Source organism: Cetorhinus maximus, chromosome 18 (genome assembly GCF_964194155.1).
Source record: "Cetorhinus maximus chromosome 18, sCetMax3.hap1.1, whole genome shotgun sequence".
NCBI lineage: Eukaryota > Metazoa > Chordata > Chondrichthyes > Lamniformes > Cetorhinidae > Cetorhinus > Cetorhinus maximus.
In genome coordinates this window covers 29,615,712-29,641,630 of record NC_135896.1, presented here as the reverse complement: position 1 = coordinate 29,641,630, position 25,919 = coordinate 29,615,712, and the positions used below count along the sequence as shown (strand labels likewise).

Sequence of the window (25,919 nt, the reverse complement as noted above, 5' to 3'; positions counted from 1 at the left end):
CGCCCGGCCTCTCGTGCGCGCGCTCTCTAACTCTCTCTCACAACCCGGGGTTTGAAAAAAACTCCCATCAAAATGGCCGTAACTAGGCAAGCCAAGTCACGTGAACAAAACGAACCCTTCGATACCGAACGCTTCCATGGTGAATAGAGGTCAACGCCCCGACCCGGTTGCTTTACACCCGCCTTGTGCCCGATGCACACTGGAAAATGTAGTTTCAAAGAGTGCCGTTGATAAGGTGACGCAGCTGCCGTGAAAACTGCAATTCCCAGAGTTGCTCGGTGCTCGCGGCTTGACTACAATTGCAAAGAATTAGATCATAAACTCGGACAAATGTGAGGGTGTTGTGATTTTAAGCATGTAAGATGTTTTATGGTCTGCCATTCAGCTGTTATTCGTGTTTTGTTTTGATAATATAATAACCTTAGCCGGAAATTACGCACACCCCACCTGTTTTTTATTTGTGTTTGATAGGTTTTGGGGGATTTGTTAGCCCATCTTCTTCTTGGCTGGTTATTATTGTAATCTATCAGGTAAGTTTATGATGCATTTTACATTCCACATATTTTCAATTAGTTTATAATTAAATGCAGCTATTAATAGATATGTCGGAGATTTATCTGTAACAGGCCCAGGCCCCTAATCTAATGGATAACTCCGGTGAAGGTTTAAGTTATTAAAAGTTAAAGGATATGATTGCAAAATTAAACGTCTATACGTGAGCTGTCTTTTGTTTAGTCTTAGTTTAAAATATAAATTCAACATTTGAATGAAACCAACGCCACAAAGCGAGTTATACATATTAAAAAGTACGAACTTTTTTGTTTTAAGTTTTGAAGCTATTTATCTTTCAAAATAATTTCCAAGTATTGTCCTTATTTAATTAGATAAACCCTCAAACTCTTGTCTAACACATAAATATGAATTGGGTTGATTTAATACAGATTCATGGCCTAAAGCCTACTGTACTGATAATTTAGTTTGCAACTGCAGTTAAACGAGCAGAGGTCTGAAGCGTTCCTTCAAACTTTTCTCATTAGATTTTCAAATGAACATCAAAGTTGAAAAGGCAGCGACCAAAGGCACGCAAGTGATACAATCTGCCTAATATGTTGTAATCAGAAACCAATGTTTAAAAGGGCAAAACTGCTTTACTGAGGAAACTGGCAATCATCAACCACAAACTCATTCTATCTACCTGAATAGCTCAGGTAGATACTTATATGCTTATTTTGAATGTTAACTACCGCAGCTCACTTTCTTTAAAAAGCTAATTTGGGTGCATGATGAAAGCTAAATATTGTGATACAGGAAGCTCTTTAAATATAAAGTTAAAATCAGGTGCATTTTACTTGAAGCATTCTGGCTGTAGATATAAATCTGAATTATACCACAATGGTCTGAGTAGAGCTGTTCAAAGATAAATGTTTCCCAAATCTCTTTGCAAACTTTCAGTCATTGCTCTGTGTAGTAATGTTTTCTAATGGTTCCCTGGTTTCATTTATATTCTTATTTCAAAACCAGCATCCACTTGTTCTGTAGTCAAAAATCAGTTTTGCAATGTAGTTTTCTTTCCTTTAGAACTTGAATTGTGCAATGGGAAAGTATTTTAAGCTGTGCAACACTAAGTTGAAATTGCAGGCTGTGGTTGGATAAATTTTAAGTTAATATAGAAGATATATTCTATTGCTACTAATGCTGTAGGTTTAGTGACAATATGGTAACATTGTAAAAGTAATGTCATGAATGTACTTTGAAGATAATAGATATGTGTAGAAAAATGTGAAAGCTGAAGTTTATTTTGCCTTTGGGAGTGTCCCTCGCATTGGAGAAGTTGTGCCTAATGTTGCAAATGAAGCATTCCATTAACCAGCCCTGATTTTTTTGTGCTCTGAGATGAAGAACAATGTCAAAGATTTGAAAGGAGAAGAAAAATTGTCGGGTTGCCCAAATTTGACACCTTGGGTATCTATCACTCTTGAGATTATAATGTCAACCACCAATAACAATGCTAAATTGATTAATGGTTTTGAAAAGGTTATTTACTTAAGAAAAATAAATGAAAACTGAGCAAGGAAATAGAATTAGTTTATAGTGAAACCATGAAAAAGGGACTGTGCGAAAATAGCCTCTGAGGGTGGCCTCAGTTCAAAGCAGGGAAGAAGAGCTTTTGCTGCCATAATACATCTGTCTTTGTTTTTATATGGCTAGATTTAATATGAAGCTTATTCTATTTTTGTTTAGGAAAGTTAAGCTGGTTGCTTAATGCGGTTTTGACATCTTTCCTTATACTTTCTATCTGCCGTTTTTCATTTTACTGTTGGTTTGTTGCATTGCAGTACGTTGAGTGTAAACAATTAGCTGACAAGGGAACTGACCAATTATTTAATGACTCGCTTTTACTGAAGAGATTCAGCCATCCCACTATTTTATTTTATTTCTCTCTCTGATCAATTTTATGCTTATCACAGTGAGAGATGTTGAACTTTGAATAATGCAAGAACTTTCTATTTAGACTATTCTGTTAGCATTGAATATTTCCCAGTCAACCATAGCCGAGTTAGATTGCTGGAATTCTGTTAGAATTAATCATCCCTGGGTCAACAAAAGCACTGTGACATTCATAGCAAGTTTTCCTTTACTCAGTTCTAGATAACTGTATCAATGTTAAACTTAGATCACTCCTTCTGCACCAGAGGGACACTTCCATTTCCCAAACTAGCCATCCTTGTGCCCTTTCTGAGTGAGATTGCAAACTAGTTTTACTGGCCAATTCACAATAGACACTGGGTTGAAACCACCTAAGTTGATTTTGATAGATCCTTGCAATGAACAAGAATCCTTGATTACATTTACATGAGTTGGTTCAAATCCATACTCCAGTGGTGAAAGGATTAAGTGTTAACCCACTGCGCCATGCAGTTGCAGCAGTTCTGACGAAGTTCAGGACTATCCAGAAAAAAGCAGTATGTTTGATCGGCACCCTCATTCACTAGCTTAAATCTCCATTACCAGGCTGCAGTGTGTACCTATCTACAGATGGACTGCAGCAAGTCACCAAGGTTTCTTCGGCAGCAACTCTCAAGCTGCAAACTCCATCACCAAGAAGAACAAGTGCAGCTGGTGCATGGGTACACCACATCTCCAAGTTTCCCTCTGAGTAACAGACTATCCCAACTTGGGCATTTATTGTTGTTCCTTGGTTGTTGCTAGATCAAAATCCAGGACCTTCCTACTTAACAACTGCATTGCGGGGCCACCTTTGTCAGATGGACTACAACAATTTAAGGTGGTACACCTCCAGTTTCTCAAGAGGAACTAGGGATAAGTAAGAAATACTGACCTTGCCAGCAACACCCACATTCCAAAAATAAATATTACCTTTAAAAAAAAAAGTAATGTGCCTGTCTCTAAAATATGTATTTTTATCTTTTGAGGTTCATGGACATAGCAACTATATAATATAATTGAGCTCAACTGGAAGGGGTTATCTGTCAATGTAGTGAGCTTTTTTAGAAAGCTAGAAGGCTTTCAGGGGTTGTGGTTTCAGTTTGTTTTGCGATTGCTTAAAAAAACTTTGTGTTTTAATGGCCCTTTTCAGGTTGTTTTTTTTTTGGCCTCATAATTTTGAGTGCAGTTAGTATAAGGCAGAAAGAAACATTGAGGTTGCCTGTACCATCGGAATTAATCTTCCACTGCACTGCTTGTATTACTTGTAAATGATTCCACTTGTGGTCAATTGTTCAAAACCTGTAATTAGCCTCTTTTGTAATTAAAATAAGGCAAAGTGTTTGAACCAACTGGTGCTACAAGGACTAGTCGGAATAGAAACAGAAAATGTTGGAAAAACTCAGCAGGTGTGGCAGTATCTGTGTAGAGAGAAACAGAGTTAACATCTCAAGTCCAATATGACTCCTATTTGGAACTAGAGAGAGGTAGAAATGTGATGGGCTTTATGCTGTTGAAAAGGGGTAGGGGCAGGTGGAGCAAATTGAAGGTGGGGGAGATTAACTGATAAATACAGCATCGAACACTACACAGAGGGAGCGGTAATATTAAAGACTAAAGCTTTGGTCCAGAGTAGGTGTTAATAGCAGAATAAAGGCTAGCACTGTCTGAAAGCAAAAACACGAGAACACGATACAAACTGGCACTTTGGTGGGGGCGGGGGAATTCAAAGCGGAGGACAGAGTTCATGGTCTGAGGTTGTTGAACTCAATGTTGAGCCCAGAAGGCTGTAAAGTGCCTAATCGGAAGATGAGGTGCTGTTCCCCCAGCTTGCATTGGGCTTCACAGGAACATTGTAGCAGGCCAAGGACAGAAATGTGAGCATGAAAGCAAGATGGTGAAATGAAATGGCCAGCCACCGGAAGGTCAGGGTCATGCTTACAGACTGAGTGAAGGTGTTCCGCAAAGTGGTCACCTAGTCTGCATTTGGTCTCTCTAATGTAGAGGAGACTGCATTGTGAGCAGTGAATACAGTAGACTAAATTAAAAGAAGTACAAGTAAATCACTGCTTCACCTGGAAGGAGCCTTGAATGGTGAGGAGGTAAAGGGGCAGGTGTTACACCTCCTGCGATTGCATGGGAAGTGATGACGTGTTGGGGGTGATTGAGAAGTGAGAAGGTGTCGCAGAGGGAACGGTGCCTTTGGGAAGTTGACAAGGAAGGGAAGATGTGTTTGGTGGTGGCATCATGCTGGAGTCAGTGGAAATGGCGGAGGATGATATTTTGAATGCAGAGGCTGGTGGGGTGGAAAGTGAGCACAAGGGAAACCCTATTGTGGTTCTGGGAGGGAGGGAAGGGGTGAGGGCAGAAGTGCAGGAAATAGGTCGGACATGGTTGAGGGGCCTGTCAACCACGGTGGGGGATCCTCAGCTGAGGAAAAGGAAGACCTATTGGAGAACTACCCATTCAAAGTTCTCCAATAGATGAAGTAATTGCTTGTACCTTTTTTTATTCATTTATGGGATGTGGCTGCCCCTGGTGAGGCCAGCATTTATTGCCTGCCAATAATTGCACTGGAGAACATGGTGGAGAACCTTGAACTGCTACAGTCTGTGTGGTGAAAGTAAAATTGGGTAGGAAGGTCCAGGATTTTGACCCAGAGACACTGAAGAATGGTGATTATACTCCCAAGTCAGGATGGTGTGTGACTTGAAGGGGAACTTGCAGGTGTTGTTCTTCTCGTGCTTGCTTTATTTGTCCTCGTAGGTGGTAGAGGTCACAGGTGCTGTTGAAGGAGGCTTGGCAAGTTTTTGCAGTGCATCTTGGAGATGGTACACACTGCAGGCACCGAGCATGGTGATGGAAAGTGAATGTTTAAGTTGATAGATGAGGTGCTAATCAAGTGGGCTGCTTTGGCCTTTAAAAGTTACTGAGTCATATAACTTTTTTCGAGAGGTGAATGGATTATTGAGGGGACTGTCTCATATGTCAATTTTAAACCAAGATAAAAGAGCAGCATGCATTCAAAAAATACTATTTGTGGATCTGTACATTCAGTGCTATCATTTGAATTATTGACTTTTTTTTGTGAAATATTCTAGATTCCCTTGTGACTTTTCTATAAAAACATACATACGAACTAATGAACAAAGAGCCACAAGTAGGCTATTCGGCCCCTCAAGTCTGCTTCACCATTTAATAAGATTATGGCTGATCTGATTGTAACCTCAAATCTGCATCATGCCTATCCCTGATAAGGTTGCGCCTCATTCTTCTAAACTCCAATGAGTACAGGCCCAACCTACTCAACCTCTCCTCATAAGAAAATCCCTCCATGCCCAGGATCAACCTATTGAACTTTCTCTGGACTGCCACCAATGCCAGTATATCTTTCCTTAGATAAAGGGATCAAAACTGTTCAGTATTCTAGGTGTGGTCCAACTCGTGCCTTGTATAGTTTTAGCAAGACTTCTCTATTTTTGAACGCCATTCCCTTTGAAATAAAGGCCAACATTCCATTTGCCTTCCCTATTACCTGCTGAACTTGTATGTTAGCTTTTTGGGATTCATGCACGAGGACTCCCAAATCTCTCTGTGCTGCAGCTTTCTGCAGTCTTTCTCCATTTAAATAATATTCAACTCCTCTATTCTTCCTGCCAAAGTGCATAACCTCACATTTTCCCACGTTGTACTCCCATCTGCTAAGTTTTGCCACTCACTGAACCTGTCTATATCCCTCTGTAGACTCCTTGTGTCAGCCTCACCTCTTGCCTTCCCACCTATTTTTGTGTCATCTGCAAACTTAGCGATGGTACATTCACTTCCCGCATCTAAGTCATTAACATATATTGTAAATTATTGAGGCCCCAGCACTGATCCCTGTGGCACTCCACTAGTTACAGGTTGCCATCCCAAAAATGCCCCGCTTATCCCAACTCTCTGTCTTCAATTAGTTAGCCAATCCTCTATCCATGCTAATATACTACCCCCAACGCCATGGGCTCTTATCTTAATAGGTGGCCTTATGTGCGGTACATTATCGAACGCCTTTTGGAAATCCAAATATATTATCTGCTGGTTCCCCTTTATCCTGCTTGTTACCTCCTCAAAGAATTCTAATAAATTTGTCAGGCATGATTTCCCCTTCATGAAGCCATGCTGACTCTGCTTGATTATATTATGCATTTCTAAATGCTCTGCTATTACATTCTTTATAATAGACTCTAACATTTTCCCAATGACAGATGTTAAGCTAACTGGCCTCCAGTTACCTGTTTTTTTTGTCTCCCTACCTTTTTGAATAAGGGTGTTACATTCGCAGTTTTCCAATCATCTGGGACTTTTCCAGAATCTAAGGATTCTTGGAAGATTGCTACCAATGCATCCACTATCTCTGTACCTGCATCCTTTAATATCCTAGGATGCAACCCATCAGGTCCAGGGGACTTATCGACCCTCAGCCCTATTAGTTTCCCTAGTACCTTTCCTCTGGCGATAGTTATTGTATTTATTTCCCCCCCCCCCCGCCCCCATTTTTTTGCCCCTTGATTATTTAGTATTTTTGGAATGCCATTAGTGTCTTCTGCCATGAAGACCGAAGCTGAGTATTTATTCAACTCCTCTGTCATTTCCTGGTCCCCCATTATTTCCCCAGCCTCGTTCTCTAAGGTGCCTATGTTCACTGTGGCCTCTCTCTTCCTTTTTATATATTTAAAGAAGCTTTTACTGATCGTTAACCACTAATCTTTGCCACATAGTATCAAATTGAAAGAAAATATATACAATCGTTAGCTTCTCTGGTTGACCATGGCTGGTTTATCCCCTTCCTAGAATCCTTCTCCCTCACTGGGATATATCTTTGTTGTGAGCCATGAACTGCTTTCTTGAACGTCTACCATTGCCCATCAACCGCCTTTTCTGCTAAACTCCTTTCCCAGTCCACTCCAGCCAACTCTGCCCTCATTCCTTTCTAATTACCCTTATTTAAGCTTAGCATGGTTGTTTCTGACCTAAGTTTCTCTCACTCAACTGAATGCTAAATTCAACCATGTTATGGTCACTGTTTCCTAGGGCATCTTTTACTCTGAGATCATTTATTAAACCTGCCTCATTACACATTAACAATTCCAAAATAGCATGACCCGTGTTTGGATCCACAACATATTGTTCTAGGAAACTATCCTGAATATACACTATGAATTCTTGCTTTTGTCTACCTCTGCCAATTGGATTTTCCCGATCTACTTTAAGATTAAAGTCACCTATGATTAATGTTCTGCTTTTTTTACATGCCCTCATTATCTCCTGAGTTATTCTCTGTCCTACAGTATAGCTACTGTTAGAGCCCCTATAGACTACTCCCACCAGTGTCTTCTCCCCCTTGTTATTTCTTGCCTCCACCCATATGGATTCTAAATCTTCTGAAACAAGAAATGATATTGGAATCGTACTTATTTCGTCTTATACTAACAAAGCTACCCCACCACCCTTTCCTTCCTGTCTGTCCTTTCGAAAAGTCACATACCCCTGAATATTTAGTTCCCAGCTTTGATCTCCTTGTAGCCATGTCTCCGTAATGGCTATAAGATTGTACCCAGTAACCTCTATTACCCTGTCCAATCTTCTGACCTTCCACTTATTTTTACACAATTATATGCTTTCTTTAAAGTTTGATACTATCTTTAACCTTTCTAGTTAACCACGGACTCATTGGAATGTATCTATTCTGTGTATCCTGAAATATCACCTTAAATGTTTCCATATGTAAGGAACTGTTCACCAGAGAGTAATCCCTGAATAACTACATGTGAAATTAATCTATTAGTAGTTTTATATTATATAATTATAGGCAGCAAGACTTTTAGTAACCATAAAATGTACCTTGGATCACTGTTTTCAAGAGCTAAATATCCTAATTTCATTTTTTTTCTTTTGAAGAGTTGTAGACTATTTGAAGCAGTTTTTATTTAAATAAAAACTTGATCTATTTTCTTGAATTTGTTTGTGGTGAATATGTTTCATGCTAAATTGAAATATTGTATGGATAAATGTTTTGCAGTTGGAAATTTTGTGCTGATAACTATCTTTTATTCTCTCCTTCAGATGGACCAGTCCCCTCAATCCTACATGCTTGCCAATCTGACTCACCCACATTCTGAGCAGTTACTGCAGGGATTGAATCTTCTTCGGCAGCATCGTGAGCTCTGCGACATCATCCTCAGGGTTGGGGATGTCAAGATCCATGCCCACAAGGTGGTGCTGGCTAGCATCAGCCCATACTTTAAAGCCATGTTTACTGGAAACCTGTCAGAGAATGAAAACTCTGAGGTTGAATTCCAGTGTATAGATGAAACTGCTTTGCAGGCTATTGTGGAATATGCATACACAGGAACTATATTCATTTCACAAGATACAGTAGAATCTTTACTACCAGCTGCAAATTTGCTTCAAATGAAACTAGTACTGAAGGAATGTTGCACATTCCTTGAAAGCCAGCTTGATCCTGGCAACTGCATTGGCATTTCCCGGTTTGCTGAAACTTATGGTTGCCATGACTTGTACCTTGCTGCCAACAAGTACATTTGTCAGAATTTTGAAGAGGTATGCCAGACTGAGGAATTTTTTGAGCTGAATCACACAGAGTTAGATGAAATAATTTCAAATGACTGTCTGAATGTTGTGACTGAGGAGTCTGTTTTTTATGCTTTGGAGTCATGGATTAAATATGATGTACAAGAAAGACAAAAATATCTGGCTCAGCTGTTGCACTGTGTCCGATTGCCATTGCTAAGTGTGAAGTTTCTAACAAGATTATATGAAGCAAATCAGCTAATTCGTGATGAACATACCTGCAAGCACCTTCTAAATGAAGCACTTAAGTATCATTTTATGCCAGAGCACAGATTTTCCCATCAGACTGAGTTATTGACACGGCCACGTTGTGCTCCCAAAGTATTGTGTGCTGTGGGTGGAAAAACTGGACTGTTTGCTACTTTAGACAGGTAAGAAGGTCGAGTTCAAATTAACATGCACCACTTATTTTTATACTGATAATGGGGAAACAATGAGTGCAGAAAACATCCAGCAACTCCCTCATTTTATCTGTATGTATTATTTTGGTAGATGTGCACTTATTATCGTAATGGATCATAGAATGTAATATAAGCATTCCACATTGTGTACAGTGTCTCCATCTGTCAAGCCATTGGCTGAATGCAGTAGTGTATGTTTTCCTATAATACAATTATATGCTAGGATACTGCTGTATAAGAATGCCTGTACAGAAGCATGCAATGAAATGTATGCACTATTCACCATCCCTTCATTTTATTGTCCTTGGCATAAGGATATGTTTATTGACTCAATATGTTTGTCTTTGGTGCTATATTTGGTAGCTCCCTGAATCTGCTATAAACATATCTCATAACTTTTCCTGTTTTTAAACACAAGTGCGAAGTATCTGTGAAATAAAGATATGACTGGACCAGATAGTCCAGCTCATTTTATTGGTCTTGGAAAGGTTGATTATCTCAAAGTGCTTTCCCACAACACCAAGAAATGTAATTTTTTAGTGTTGACGGGAGAGTCCCTGCTGTTTAGCAGGTAGGGCAGATTTAAAAAGTGTTCCCTGAGTATTTTGTAAAACCATGTTTGAACTGTATTTAATGTGTACACTGTGTATTTAATGTATATTCTGTGCAGTACAAGGTTACAATCTTTGGGGAGTCACACTCCTTTGCGTCTGGGTGATGTTTGACTCCATGGAATTTTACACTGCCAGTTAGTATTGGTGCAGAATGGAAATTATGCTACACTTGTATCATAATGGGTGTCTGTGTTGCACATCCAGCTGACCAGAAACATTGTAAGATGCTTCTATTTAAATGTATCTGTTCACTGAGACAGAATTCTGTTTTTCCACTCTGGTCGTGACTTCTGTTTTCTATTTGTAAACAGACCCATGTTATGAATGGAAGGTCTAATCATGGAAATACATTCCCTATTTATCAGGCTGAGAAATATCAAATTTCATTGCTCATGAACTCTCTAGCTTGCCCAACATGTAGATAAAATGTGCTCTTGCTGGTAGCAGTATTGCCCCTAGGTGTTGAAATTCATGTGTGCATTCACCTTTATCAAACCTGCATTAACTTTATGTATTGTAGTTGTATGTAGTTATATACGTGAAGCGGATATCTGGAATGGTGTAAGTTACCTTCTATACCTCTGATTCATTTTGTTTTAAATGAAATTCATCGATACCGCTTCTGTTAAGCAAACATTAGACTTGTTACAAATCCTTAAATACTTTATTTATTCTATCTAGAACTTTTATTAACCGGTCTTGTTAAGTAATCAGCCTTTGGTCCTAGGGTACCTTTGAAAAATGGACATGCCTGAAGGTTCAAATTGTGTAATAAATGTTACTTTTAAGACGCCTTTGGATGCAAAATGAATGACAGCCATTTTGGACTATTTTCAAAAACTGGCAATATTTCTTCTGGGAGAGGAAGATACAACTGCTTGTAACCCATAAATGTTAAAATTATTTCCAAAAAGCAACAATATTTTGAAAACTGAGCTTAATTATTTATTGGAAAATTCCAAATCAAATGTTCAACGGCTTATATACTTCAAAGGAGCATTATAAAACAAAGTATGGCACCATATAAGGAAATATTAGGTCTGATGACCAAAAGCCTGGTTAAAGATGTAGGTTTTAAGGAGTGACAAAGGTGAAAACTGAGCTAGAGAGGTTAATAAGTGTAGGGAGGGATTCCAGAGTTTGGGGCCTAGGCAACTGAAGGCACAGCCACCAATGATGTAATTGGGTGAACACAAGGGGCCAGAATTAGAGGAGCACAGATATCTCGGAGGGTTGTGGTTCTGGAATAGATTAATAGATTAATAGATAACAGAGATAGGGAGAGGCAAGGCCATGGAGGGATTTGCAAACAAGGATGAGAATTTTAAAATCAAGACATTGCTTGATCGGGAGCCAATGTAGGTCAATGAGCACAGGGATGATAGGGGAATGGGATGCTGCAAGTTAAGACATGGGCAGCAGAATTTTCGATGACCTCAAGTTTATGGAGGGTAAGATGTGGAAGACCAGCCAGGAGTACATTGGATGTAACAAGGGCATGGATGAGATTTTCATCAAGAAATGAGCTGAGACAGTGGTGATGTCAGGCAATGTTAGGGGGGTGGAAATAGCCTTAATCTCAGACTGTTGCCAGGGAGAGGGTGGAGTTGGTAGTTGGGGAACGGAGTTTGGAGTGAGGACCAAAAACAGTGGCTTCTGTTTTCCCAATACTTAATTAGAGGAATTTCTGTTCATCCAGTATTGGATGTTGGATAAGCAACCTGATAATTTAGCAACAGTAGAGGAATTGAGAGCGGTGATGAGGTCGAGCTGGGTGTCATCAGTGTGTATGTGAAAACTAACTCTGTGCATTCAGATGATGTCGCCAAAGAGAAGGACATAGATAACAAATAAGAAGGAGACAAGGATAGACCCCTGGGGGACACGAGGTAATAGTGGAGGAGCAGAAAGAGAAATAACATTGCAAATTATTCTCTAGCCATGATTATATAAGAATGGAACCAGGTGAAAGCAGTCCCACCCAACTAGACAACAGTGGAGAGGGTTAGAGGAGGATGGTGTGGTCAACTGTGTCAAAGGCTGCAGGCAAGTCCAGAAGGATGAGGAGGGAAAGTTTACCTTTGTCACAGTCAGAGTATGTCATTTGTAACTTTTAGAGTTATTTTGGTACAATGGCAGGAGTGGAAACCTGATTGGAGGGATTCAAATATGGAGCTCCAGGAAAGATGCGAATGGATTTGGGAGGCGACCACACGTTCAAGAGGAAAGGGAGGTTGGAGATGGGATGATAATTTGCAAGAGTTGGTTTTTGGGTGAGAGGGGTGATGATAGCAAGTTTAAAGAGAGGTACAGCATATGAAGAGAGGGAACTGTGTACATTATTGATTAACATGGGGGCCAGGAGGGAAAGTTGTATGATCAGTTACGTGGGAATAGGATCGAGGAACAGGAGGTGGGTCTCTTGGAAAAGGTAAGCTCAGAGAGCATGAGTAAAGATAGAAAAGAAACCAGATAAAGATGTGAGTTCAGGACTAGGGCAGGGGGGAGCATTAAAGGAAGTTTGACCAAGTAGGCTTGTGGAAGGGAGGGGTGTGGCAGAGGCAGTTGATTAAGATTGAGACAATCCAGTGACAAAGAAGTTCATGAGTTCCTCGCAATTGTTAGAGGTGAGGTTGAAGGGGACAGGAGAGTGTTTTAACAAAACAGAAATACCACAATTTCACGGGCCTATTTCAAGGACCAGGCATTATTGAAGGAACAGTGGAATGTTGGTGTTTCTGGATTATTGACATAAGGGGCTAAATGGAATTCATTTGTGTATGTCATTTGAGGTCTTCACAAAATATCTGAATTGTATTTCATGCTCTGTCTGACCTTATCAGCTTGCATGTGCCATGAAGTAATCGATAATTTTACAATCCACACTTCCTTGCACAAAATCGGCTATTGAAGATTGTGTTCCTGAGGTTTTGTAAGTTTTTTTTTAAAAAAAAGGGCCCTGTACTACTAACTATTAATAGCAATTGCTTTCCAGAACAGCAGGTTTAATGCATGTTAAGGAGGTGATACATTCATTGAAATGAATCAGTAGCAGACTTAGCACTAAAAGGTTATGTTTACTATTTTTAGCTATGCAGCCATAACTTTTGTTGAGCATTTTAAAGCTGAAAAATTCTTTTAAAAAAAAATAATAAATTTGAGAGCATGTAAAAGTAGCATTGCATCCATGATGACACTAAAAATCAGTGTGTCAAGGGAAGGCTATATTTATATTTTTCAGATTGTTGAATTTGGAATTATGGTCATAAGTTCCTGCATCAACATTGTCACAAAGGACTGTGACCAAGCTGCATATTTCATCACTAGGACCCCTGGATATGGATATGGGAGCAGGCATCCTGTGGAAAAAGCGTGCACACTTTTGGGAAAATTTTTTTTTGGCATCTCCAACAATGGATTTATGGTGCTTACAAGCAAATGGTTGAGACATCAGAAAAGTAAAGCTTATGGGAGGCAGTAGCGTAGTGGTATTATCACTAGTTTGGTAATCCAAAGACCCAGGGCAATAGCCTGGTTTGAATCCCACCACGGCAGATGGTAGAATTTGAATTTAGTAAAAAATCTAGAATTAAAAGTCTAGTGATGACCATGAAACTATTGTTGATTGTTGTAAAAAACCATCTGGTTCACTGGTGTCCTTTTAGGGAAGGAAATCTGTCCTTAGCTGGTCTGGCCTCCATGTGACCAATGTGGTTGACCCTTAAATGCCCTCAAGCAATGGGATGGGCAATAAATATTGACCTAGGCAACGACGCCCACATCCCACAAACGAATAAATAAAAAAAAGAGTTCATATAAGTAAATCACTTCCTCCGTTAATAGTGTATATTTTAGCTCCTAGATAACACCAGATAACAGACAGGATTGGCTGGCTATGTGTAGTAAAGTGCTATGATACTAAATCAGTCCTGTTTTGTTTGACTGGTGTTCCATCAGTTTGTTGAAATGGAGAATTTTTTTGATGCTTTAGCATAGTCCAGCTGCTACATTTAATTTTCTGTCTCAACCATTTGCTTGTAAGCTCCATAAATCCATTGTTGGAGATGCCAAATTTTTTTTTTCAAAAGTGTGCACTGCTTTTTCCATACACCTTCAGCAGGGATTTCTCAGGATGCCTGCTCCCATCTCCATATCCAGGGGTCCTAGTGGTGATAAATGCAGCTTGGTCACATTTCCCTGTGACCATGTTGATGCAGGAGCTTTCGTCTTTTTGACTACAGAGTACCAATGCAAGTTAGCTTTGTGGCATAAAAAATGCATGATCTCAACACAATACTTCAGGAACCTGAGGCATGCAATAGAAATACTTCCTTTAGTCCACGTTATGCTCCAGGCCTAAATTTTGAGGTGTAGTTGTGATAAAAGGAAAAATAGTTACAGGGAGCGAGGGACTAGTAGCTTGTATTAATATGATGCTCAGCACCATGGAGGGTGTCCATTCATGCAGGAACCTCTTTTAAAAAAAGCTTGTCACAGGTCCTCTGGATTAAGTATTTGTTGACTACTACACAGTACTAGACTTGTATGTTTAGAATATTAAGTTGGTTTGCATTTGAAGCTATTCTTTGTAGGCTCATCTATCACTCCTGAGTTGTCTGTCACAGTTCTACCACCATAACATTGCCTAACTCCACCCTAGCCTCCGCTCATCCATGTCATTGTTACCTCTACCTCTAGACTTGACTATTCCAATTGCCTCCTAGCCAGCCTTTCTTCCACCTTCAGAAACTTAAGCTCATCCAAACTGCTGCCTGTATCCTAATATTCTGCTGCCCATGTTCTAACTCTCAACAAGCTCTGTTCACCCCATGCTTGGGGACCTATTATTGGCAATGCCTCAATTCTATAATTCTCATTCTCAAATTCTCCCATGGCTATGCCCCTTTGTCATTTGTAACTATCACTAATTCCATAAGCCATAGATCCCTGTCCAAACAATTCTTGCCTCATGTGAATCGCTTCAGCATTGGTTGCCATGTCTTTAGCTGCCTAGGCCCTAAGCTCTGAAATTTCCTCCCTAATCCTCTCTACCTAAGCTGACCAGTATGGTCATTGTTCTAGTATCTCCTTATGTGGCTGATCAATTTTGTTTGATAATGCTCCTGTGAAATTCCATGGGATGTTTTACTACGTTAAGTGCACTAGATAAATGCAAATTGTTGTTGTATATTCAATAGAAAAAGTTCTGGGTTTGGTGTGACTGTCCAGGAGGGGGTGGGGTGTGTGTGTGTGTCCCTGCCTCCTTTGTCTTCTGTCTGTTTTGTTTCCTCTTTCTCGCTGTGTCTCTCTCTGTCTTCTTTGACCATGTTTTTACTCATGTCTTAATATCTCCTTTGTCTCTATCAATTTTTGTCTATTACACTTCTGTGAATTGTCTTGAGACATTTTCCTAAAGGCAATATATAAATGTTGCTGTAAGCTGAACTCCATTTTTTCTTTCTCCGTCCCTGCTGCAGTGTGGAGATGTACTTCCCTCAGACAGATTCCTGGACAGGTCTGGCACCACTTAGTAGTCCACGCTATGAATGTGGAGTTGCTGTTGTCGATCAGAAACTGTATGTCGTAGGAGGAATTGCAACCCACATTCAGCAAGGCATCAATTATCGGAAGCATGAGAATTTGGTGGAAGGTTGGAATCCGGAGACAAATAAGTGGACATCTATAGAAAGAATGAATGAGTGTCGAAGCACTCTCGGAGTGGCAGTATTAGCAGGCGAACTGTATGCAATAGGTGGTTATGATGGAGAGAACTACTTACAATCTGTGGAAAAATACATTCCTAAAATCAAAAAGTGGCAGCCAGTTGCACCTATGGGGAAAAGTCGAAGCTGTTTTGCAGCTGCAGTTTTAGACGGAATGATATATGCTATAGGAGGATATGGTCCTGCTCACATGAACAGGTAAAACTGTATAATTTTTGTTACATAGGATACAGTATTTTAAACTTCCATTTGCTCTCAACAAATACAATTACTTTGAAAGTGAAGTAGGAACTTCCCAGAAGAAATTTCAAAAAATGTATTGTAATTCATTAAACTAAAATCTCTTATTTTGTTCCAAATTTTTCTCTCTGATGAAGGTGCTGAGCCTTGCTGTGTTACAGCACCGGTAGTCCCTCTGTACACTGCCCAATTGGTGGTTCTTCATGTGTGATTGCTTGCCACAAATTTCTGCATGGTGATTCATCTTGTCTTGGCCCTTCACATCTCATTCAATCTTATTGAGCAGCAATTATTGAATAGTGAACAAGAATGGAAACCCTGCACAGCCCATGCTGACCTGAGATTAGCTAATTCCACATGTGTCAGAAATAAAACCTCCCAAGTTTCTGTTCTTTAAATTTTGTATTTTGTCCTTTATTAGGTCATATCTTCACTGATTAAGTCATCAGATGGACTTGTGTGGTCAAACCTAATGATGAACTTTTGAAATAAGACTACAATACTGTTACTTGGGAGCATTTGTTGTGCCAAGTAGTAGTATTTGGAAAACTTCCCAAATTTCAGAAATTAATCGACCACATTTCACATTCTAACAAAAGATTACTTTGTGACCTTTTTGATCTTAAATGTTTTAAGTTTTGGATTTTTCAAAGAATAATGAAATAACTAATAGAAACAATTTCCACATGTTAAACCCCAGGAGGCCAGTAGTTTGCGTAGTACCCAATTTCTTGGGCAAAATAAATTTGCCTGCCTTTCTAATGACCAAATTGTTGCAATTTGAAATATTGCACAAAATTTTATGTACAGAAATATTTCTACAATTGATCATTATTTAAACTAATTAGATCCCAATTTAAATATGGAGAACAGGCTGGAATGTAATTTCTTTCCACAGTGATTTTTTTAAACCAAGTGTTTCTGCCAAAAATTGCAGGTATGGTTTTTTATGTAAATGACTGGACATCATTTTTAATAACATAATTCCTATTTGTCGAATGTCCTGACGTTTTGATTTTTTGCTATACAAAACACAGAAATTGTATGTTCTTTAATGAATGCAAAATTACTCATTGTTTCTAGGATCTCGGTTTAAATGCAGACAGTCTGAGTGAACACAAAACTGCCCACAATTTAGCAATAAATTGGCAATCTCGCTAGATCAATTTAAACATAGCTCATTTTAAAAAAAGGAAAATTCATGATACATTTCTTACATTATACTTAACGGATATTTTGAGACAATAGACCTGCATTGTACATCTGAGACCTTGAAATTGATGCTTTGGTTGCCAAAAACTGGGAAAGTAGAAATTTGCCTAGCACTAATATCATTCAGTTTTTTAAAGTAGAAAAACCCTCCCCAAAAATATAAAATTTATAAACCTGAAACTGAGTTTTTAATCTTAAAATCCTGACACCTTTCAGAATGTTGTCTTTAAGTTATTCTATCCCTGTTCTTTAGCCTTATTTTCTACAGTGTTGTGTCTGAAAAGTTCCTTTGAAATTGTTCTGTTTTTCCTGATAGCATGTTTAAATACTTACATTTTGTTTATGTATGATTGTGCATATGTTTTAAACACCTGGAAATTTTTTTGTAAAACTAACCCCGACCTGCTGCCCAAAGCCCCCATACAATGAGAAGGACTAAGGAGTTACTGTTTACTGAAAAGATTCTGGATTCAGTTTTTGTGGTATTAGGATTCAAGGGGAAAAATATTCTCCTTTGGATGACCCTGAGTGCTAAAACTGTGGATACTAAGATACAAAATATATTTGATCTGAGCAATTTATGGAGGAATAAAATATTAAGTATTTTAACTGCAAACTTCCATATTTAGAGCAGTGATGACTATATTTTTGATCTTGAAACTTTGTAAATACGCAACTTAAGCTTTGAAAGGAATTATCTAAGCTAATAGTATATACATTGTCGATAGAACTACTTGACTATCATGTTTCTCGTATAAAACATATTTGGGACCTTCCCTTGATGACCTGACATGTAACCTTGTGTTGCAATACTGAACTATACAGTTCAGGAAGATCCTGATTTGATCTCTGGCATCTGCGGAATTAGCTGATCTTAGCCAAGACGTGTTGGGGCACTAAAATTAACCTTTGTATTCCCTGGGTTAGAAAGAAGGGGAGAAAATCTGATCCGGTTCTCTTGCTTGATTGCTAACTAATGACATCCTCTATAGTCAAAAAGCTATCACTTGCTAACTGGGCTCAAACGTGCAAGTTCTAAAGAGCCTCTGGCATCTATGAAATGTTCTAGCATCAGTCACTACCTTCAGGAGATCATGAATAAATGGAAAAATTGATAGGGGAATTAAAAGTTTTACACTGCCATTTCATTCTCCACTCTCCATCCTTTTTTACTTTAAAGCTTTGAAATCGGCTGTGCTTATTAAACTGTTGAACTAGTCTTTTGGGGAGCTCCATGTACTTGTTATCCAATTTGAGTTTCTTGTACACGATCCTTGTCATTTATGGAGCAAGTGGAATCTGAACTACTTATATGTTTTTTACTTCTGATTGTAAAATTAGTGTGGAGCGTTATGATCCAAGCAAAGATTCCTGGGAGATGGTGGCTCCAATGGCTGATAAAAGAATTAACTTCGGTGTTGGTTCGATGCTTGGATTCATCTTTGTCGTTGGTGGACACAATGGTGTGTCACACTTGCAAAGTGTTGAGAGATATGAACCCCATCAAAATCAGTGGACCTTATGCAGGCCGATGAGTGATCCTAGAACAGGTAAATGAGTCTTTACGTAGTCCCAGATGGTGTCTTATGACTACAATTGATGTATACAGTTTTTCTTCAATTTCGTTAAAAGATAATTTATGGTTTAATGAAATTGTTACAGTTGTGAGAGAGAATCATAGAATGGTCACAGCACAGAAGGAGACCTTCAGCCTGTCATGTCCATACCAGCTCTCAGGACGAGTAACTCTGCTAGTTCCAATTCCCTGCCCTTTTACTGTAACCCTGCAAATTATTTCTCTTCAGGAGCTTAGCCAATTCCCTTTTGAAAGCCACAATTGAATTAGCCTCCACTACACTCTCAGGTAATACATTCCAGATCAGAACCGCTCCACGTTGGTTCTTTTACCAATCAGCTTAAAACAGTGTCCTCTTGTTCTCAACTCTTGGGAACCAATGGGAACAGTTTCTCCCTATCTACTCTGTCTAGACCCTTTTGTGACTTTGAACATTTCTATCAAGTGTCCTCTTAACCTTTTCTTCTCTAATCTAACTACACAACTGTCGTGTCTTATCCCTGGAATCATTCTCGTAAATCTCTTCTGCACCTCTCCATATACTTCTTAAACTGTAGTGCCCAGAACTGAACACGGTACACCAGCTGAGGCCAAAACAGTGTTTTTATAAAGGTGGTTCATAATTTATTTACTTTTGTACTCTCTGCCTCTATTTTAAAGCCCAGGATCTCATGTGCCTTTTTAACCACTTATTCAACCTGTCCTGCCCCCTTCAATGATTTGTATACACATATCCTAGTTCTCTCTGCACCCCTTTAGGATTGTACCCTTTATTTTATATTGGCCCTCTTCATTCTTCCTACCAAAATATAACACTTCACACATCTCTGCATTAAATTTCATCTGTCACTTGTTTGCCCATTCCACCAGCCTGTGCCCTCTTGACATTTATCCTCCTCACAGTTCACAATACTTACAAGTTTTGTCATCTGCAAAATTTGAAATTGTTCCATGCACACCCAAGTCTAGGTCATTAATATGTATCAGGAAAAGCAGTGGATCTTGTACGAACTCTTGGGGAACCCTACTGTATACCTCCTCAGCTCCATAAAGCAGCTGTTGACCATTACTGTTTCCTGTCACTCAGCCAACTTTGTATCCATGCTGCTACTTTCCCTGTTATTCTATGGTCTTCAATTTGTTATGTGGCACTTTATCAAATGCCTTTTGGAAGTCCACATCACCCTTTCTGTTACTTTATCAAAAAACTCAATCAAGTTAGTTCCACTGGATTTTCCATTAACAAATCCATACTGGCTTTCCTTAATTGATCCACGCTTGTCCAAGTGACTTATATTTGCCCTAAATTATCACTTCTAAACGTTTTCCCACCACTGAGGTTAAACTGATTGGCTTGCAGTTGCTGAGTTCATCCTTGCCCCATTTTTTTGAACAAAAGTATAACATTTGCAATTCTCCAGTCTTCTAATATGTATCTAAGGAGGATTGGAAGATTATGGTCAGTACCCTTTGCAATTTCCACCCTTATTTCTCTCAGTATTCTCAGAAGCATCCCATCTAGTCCTGGTAATTTCTCAACTATTTAAGTACAGTCAGTCTTTCTAATATTTACTCTTTATTAATTTTAGCCCATCCAGCATTTCAGCTATCTCCCCTTTCACTGACTTTCGCAGTATCTTCTTCCTTGGTAAAGACAAATGCGAGGTACTTTAGTACCTCAGATAGGCATGGAGGCAGAGGGGCTATGTCCTCTTTTTGGTCCCTGCCCCTCCTTTTCACTACCCTACTTTTTATAGAAAACTTTTGGATTCCCTTCCATTTTAGCTGCTAGTCACTTCTCATACTCTCTCTTTGTCTCTTATTTCCTTTCCACTTCTGCTCTGAACTTTGTGTTTGGCCTGGTCCTCACTTGTATTATCAACCTGAAATCTATCATACACACCTTTTTCTGCTTCATCTCACTTTATCTCTTCTGTCATCCAGGGAGCTCTGGCATTGCTTGCCCTGCATTTCTTCCTTGTGGGAATGCGTTTTGAAAGTACACAAACCAAGGCAGCCTTTGTTCCATTGCAGTTTTGCCTGCCAATCTTTGATTCCAATTTACCTGGGACAGATCCATTCTCACCCCACTGATATTGGTCCTGCTCCAGTTAAGTATTTTTACTCTAGACTGCATCTTGTCCTTTTCCAAGGCTACCATAAACCATATACTATAATCACTGTTCCCTAAATGTTTTTCCAATTGACACTTGATCTGCTTAATCAATCTCGCAATGCCTCCTTCCTCATTGGGCCAGAAACATACTGGCCAGAAAATTCTCCTCAGCACAATTCAGAAACTCTTCCTTTTACACTATTACTATGCCAGTCTCTTAAGATAATTAAAGTCCCATATTACCGCTACTCCATAGTTTTTGCAACTCTGTAATTACCTTGCAAATCTTTTAAATGTACAACTTTTGTTTTATTGTTCCATCTGTTTTAGAGTTTGTTTTGATCAAATGTATTTTTATTTCCTCCCAATGACAGGAGTTGGTGCAGCCATTGTAGACAACTACCTCTATGTGGTGGGAGGTCACTCAGGGTCATCATACCTGAATATGGTGCAGAGGTACGACCCAACCTTAGATACCTGGTCAGACTTTGCTGGCATGTTGTCATGCCGATGCAACTTTGGGCTGACTGCATTTTGACAGTTGACTTGATTATGAAGGATGTACTGTGGTAATAAACCCTGCATGGCAAGATGACCAATTATGCTGAAACTGTGCAGCTCCTCAATCTGTTGGGTTTTACTGAGAAACTTGGCTGCTACTGTTGGTTTTTACTGCGCAGAAAGTTTTCATTCATGTTTTCGATCGAATTGGTTATATTGTATGATTGTACATTTGCGGGGAAGAAAAACTGTTGCCTGAAACAGCCAGGGCTAACCAGAGCTCTAGCTTTTCCACCTTATAAACATTCCCCTCCATTTTAACTAGCTGTTACCTCCATCCTTCCTCATTTTAATCATAAAGGATCACACGTTCAAAACCAATAATCAACCCATTGTATGTATGCAACTTGAAGAGTCCATGTCTGTTTTGTGCAATGTATGTCCATTGCATTTATCGTGTTCTATTTAACATCAGTGCTTCACAGTAAGAAAATTTGTACTTAAGGGCTGCATATCTGTAACTCAATTTTTGAATTCGGTACAACTTCCCATTGTGTGCTTGCTTGTATTGTGTAATGTGATTTATGTAATAGCTAGGATTGGAATGATCCGTTAATAGGAATGTGTAACATGCTACAAACATTTGTGTATGATTGTTCCTTTGACAATCTGAAAACAGAACCATAATAAGATCAGCTGTTAATATTTAATATTTGATCTGTTATTCAAAGGGACTAAATGGAAATGTATAGCTAAAAAGGGATCTTAATTGGGTTATATGAAGTTGCAATTGGTACTTTCATAGCTTGCTAATGAGTTTTTGAAGTTCTGAACTTCTGGTTACAAGCCTGTATTTGCAGAACATATAGCATAGGAACACCATTTCTGATTTTAGATAATTACTTAATAGACTTTGAATATGGGCTTCAATGATTTATTTTAATCAGTACTGAAATTTCAAAATTTGTAACTGCCATTTTTTTCAGCTCTAATGAGCAGGTGTTGGGTTTGTTGATGTGATCCTTTGTAATATTCTACAGCTGCTGTTGAGGGAGAATAATTAGATTTAGTAACTGGTGCTATCCTAGGATTCAGGACACAGATATTGCATATGTTTATTTTGTAATATGTCTGCTCATGAATTATTTTGAATATTTTTACTCCAATGGTTTTGTTAGTAGGACTTGTATGTACCTCTGAGCAATCAAAGCTGGAGTGAAGGAATAGTTTGTATAATGAGTTTTCAGTGCTTTTTTGAACCCTAACCTTGATGCTTTTAGACTCCAGTTGAAGTGATTAACGTTGTAAAGGTGGGTTAATAGTTCAGCTGTTCATTGTTACCATCTGCTTTACATGATATATGATTTCATCACTGCCAATGTGTGTGTGGACCTCTTTTTGTTAACTTTTGTTGCCAAATTTTTACATTCACTGCCAAGTTACCTTTTGTATCTACAACATCAATGTGTCACTTTCCATTCTCATCTCAAAGCTGCAGTATCTTGCATGAAAAATACTTTTTGTTTTTGGCTGTTTAGAATGTACTCTATGCCGAAATACAGGAAAATATTGAAGTATGTAATGCAAGAAAAGTTAGACATTAACTGAGGTTTGAAATATGTTCCAGCAGAGGAAGCACATTTGTAGAGTTGACAGGTTCTGCCAAGGAATTTTAAGCAACCAAACTGATGATTTAGTGATACACCTCAATAATTTTTTTTTTATTGATAGCTAAACTCTGTGAAAACAAACTGCACTATTTAAAAACATTACAAATATTATCTCTCTATAAAATACTGCAGCTTTTCCTCTATTCTTATTCTGCAAAAAATAATTTGCGTAATTTTGGCAGAAGTTTGATTACAGCTACAGTTAGTATGTTTTTACCAGATCAGCAAAGTGCCAGCACAATGTTTGTACACAAGTTGTATATTTCAGTTCTGATTGGAAAAGTCAATGGTTTGAGACCGCATGAACACACGTCTGTGTACACACATTAGTGTTTCAGATCACGCTGAATAATCATGCTACTGTAGTTAGTTTCTATCCTAACCCTCTGGAAGTTTCTAGACCTTGAGAGTGAAGGCTTCAAATGTTTGGTATTTTGAATAAAATGGTGCAATAACATTTTTATATGGCTTTTTTATTAGGTGTAATTTATACTTATGTAAATTAAAGGATGGATTGCTTTATGGAACTACCATTGTGCTCTGTAAATATAGCATCTATCAGTGAAGTGTGTACAGTTAAATTTACACTTGTGTTGTTCCTTGTGTAGATATAAAATTGCATCTCTCCGTGTCCTTCCATACTTCCAAATAAAAGTAGAACAAGATGACATGCATTTTGTTCCACAAATGACAGTGTAATTTAATGTACACTGAACCTACAGTAAATAAACTAGCAAAGCCCACCAAAACAAGCGTAGTCCCGGAGGCTTGGCAACTGACACATCCTGCTGGTTTAGTGGCACAAGTGTTACTTTTGATGACAGTAGCTGATGTTATAGCAATAATTACTGTCAGTGATGGGATTTGAGAAAATTGTTATAGTTTCAAATATAACTGGCCAAAACTAACAAGAATTTTTTTTAAAAAGATACACATTTTTGAAAAAAACTCCATTTTCTATTTGGTATAAAGGATGTGCAAAGGGTAGATTTTACACTATAATGAAAAGTGTAGATCCAATTGTAATTTAACATATTTGTCTCCTTGCTCTACAATATAGTTGGAAATGTTTCAGTTTACATTTTTTTTGTTACATTATGTCCTTCCACGAGTTCAGTAACAATTTAACTTGAGCTGTGACGCAATGATTCTGAAATTCTGGTGTCTGGCATGTCAAATATGTCAAGCTTCTATTTTGCTATATAATTTAATAGATCTAACTTGGAACATTATCATTTAGCCTCTGGGGTAGATTTCTGATTACTTGGTTTACTGGGTCGCAGAATAAACTCCGTAAGCAACCTGTTAATAGGGTATAGCAACTGTCGCTTTTGCAGTACCCTTGATTCTCCAACTTATAAATATGGCTTTCAGCTTCTTTCACAATGAAATTAGAGAATTTTGTTAGCATCATACTCTCCTGAATTATCCAGTTCTGGTATACAAAGAAATTTCAGTACCTGATAAGTTGATTACAAGTGCAAAAATGAGCATTTACTAAAAGGACATTGTGCACAAATCAAAACTTGTCTTTAGTTTTGGGAAATACTCAGAGTGATGCAATCAATTCAGACGTGATACTTTAAAAATATGTATATATTGGTCATAACCTAAAAATGTATTTTTAGAATGAAAACTTTTTAATCATTTGTTGTGATCGAGGTTGCCCCATCTCCTGATCTTTCATACCAAGGGGAAGTTTTTTCCTTTTTGACCAGTGGTGTATGAAATGTACACAGCATATTTTTTGGATACTACAAATTACCAACCTATTGGTGTGTTATTAAGTTTCTATATGCTGTGTTTCTTCTTTTGAAATTTTTTTTGCTGAAAAAATGGACATGGAAAGGGATGTAATTGGATGCAATGTTAATGATCCTATGTCTTGGACACAGTGGGAGGCTTACATCCAAGCAAGCTACAAATGAACAATTTTGGTATTTTTTGATTGATTACTTCACTAACAAAACGTTACAGATGTTCTGTTTTTTAGATTATTGTAACTAAGGGTGACAGTTTGGATAGTTTAGCTCTTAATAGTTCATCAGTCCTTTACCATATCCAAATTTGTTCCATTCATTTAATTATCAAATTTATGAAAATAATGACACATCTGATCTTCATGCTCACAAACCTTTGTGAAATCTCTGATGGGTGGAGTCATTTGCAGTATTTGCAATTTAAATTGAAAGATTTGAACTTTTTAATGAATGGCCTAAAATAACACTTCAGTTTATATTATGATGATACACGCTGGATAATTAGGAAAGCTTATAAATGATAGTTAATTGTAAATTGAAAAGGGCCAGAGGCTTGGCTATAGTCATTACTGATTTCATAGCTTGCCTTAACTTTTAACTTCATATTTGAAGAACTGGATTATTTTTCGTAACTGCCTTATACTCAGTGCTATCCGCTAGCAAAACCAGACTAGTATATTTTTTTTTGAGTGAAACTCAATCTTTGTAAATGAACGGTAAGGTAAAACTATTTGTATTCGGACTCGTGAGGGAATGACATTGTAAATGGTTAAATGTTAAATTGTATTGGAGTATGTAGTTATATGCTCTGTACCTGCAAATGGCAGGAATCTTTTGTTTACAGTCTGACAATTGTCTTGCCTGCTCTTTTTTTGTTATATGAACAAAAGTGCTGAAGGACTATTTCACATTATCATTTGAGCTCAGTTTTCTTAGTGTCCAGATTTCATGCGCTTTCATGTGGTACAGCTGTGTCAAATACTGTTGTTACAGTATTTCATTGGGTTTATTAAATAAACATACAAAAACAT

At 38.3% G+C, this 25,919-nt stretch overlaps 1 protein-coding gene across 4 annotated transcripts; it reads left to right on the top strand.

Moving 5' to 3' along the window:
- Positions 1–243: 243 nt before the first annotated feature.
- On the top strand, positions 244–25,919 carry klhl28 (kelch like family member 28). Of its 4 annotated transcripts, XM_078562315.1 has the most exons (7): positions 244–357; positions 472–530; positions 1,038–1,208; positions 8,548–9,446; positions 15,568–16,011; positions 18,607–18,815; positions 21,332–25,919. In XM_078562315.1, the coding sequence occupies exons 4-7, from the start codon at positions 8,548–8,550 to the stop codon at positions 21,493–21,495; spliced, it is 1,716 nt and encodes a 571-aa protein (XP_078418441.1). In that variant the 5' UTR covers positions 244–357; positions 472–530; positions 1,038–1,208; the 3' UTR covers positions 21,496–25,919. The 4 variants fall into 4 exon arrangements, with proteins under 4 accessions (XP_078418441.1, XP_078418439.1, XP_078418442.1 ...); XM_078562313.1 differs by lacking the exon at positions 1,038–1,208; XM_078562314.1 differs by lacking the exon at positions 244–357 and having other exon boundaries at positions 397–530.

Excerpts from the sequence above, each read along its gene's own strand:
- klhl28 (XM_078562313.1), top strand. The coding sequence starts at position 8,548 with ATGGACCAGTCCCCTCAATCCTACATGCTTGCCAATCTGACTCACCCA. Across the intron at positions 9,447-15,567 it reads CTGTTTGCTACTTTAGACAG|TGTGGAGATGTACTTCCCTC; the intron begins GTAAGAAGGTCG and ends TCCCTGCTGCAG. Across the intron at positions 18,816-21,331 it reads GATGAGTGATCCTAGAACAG|GAGTTGGTGCAGCCATTGTA; the intron begins GTAAATGAGTCT and ends TCCCAATGACAG.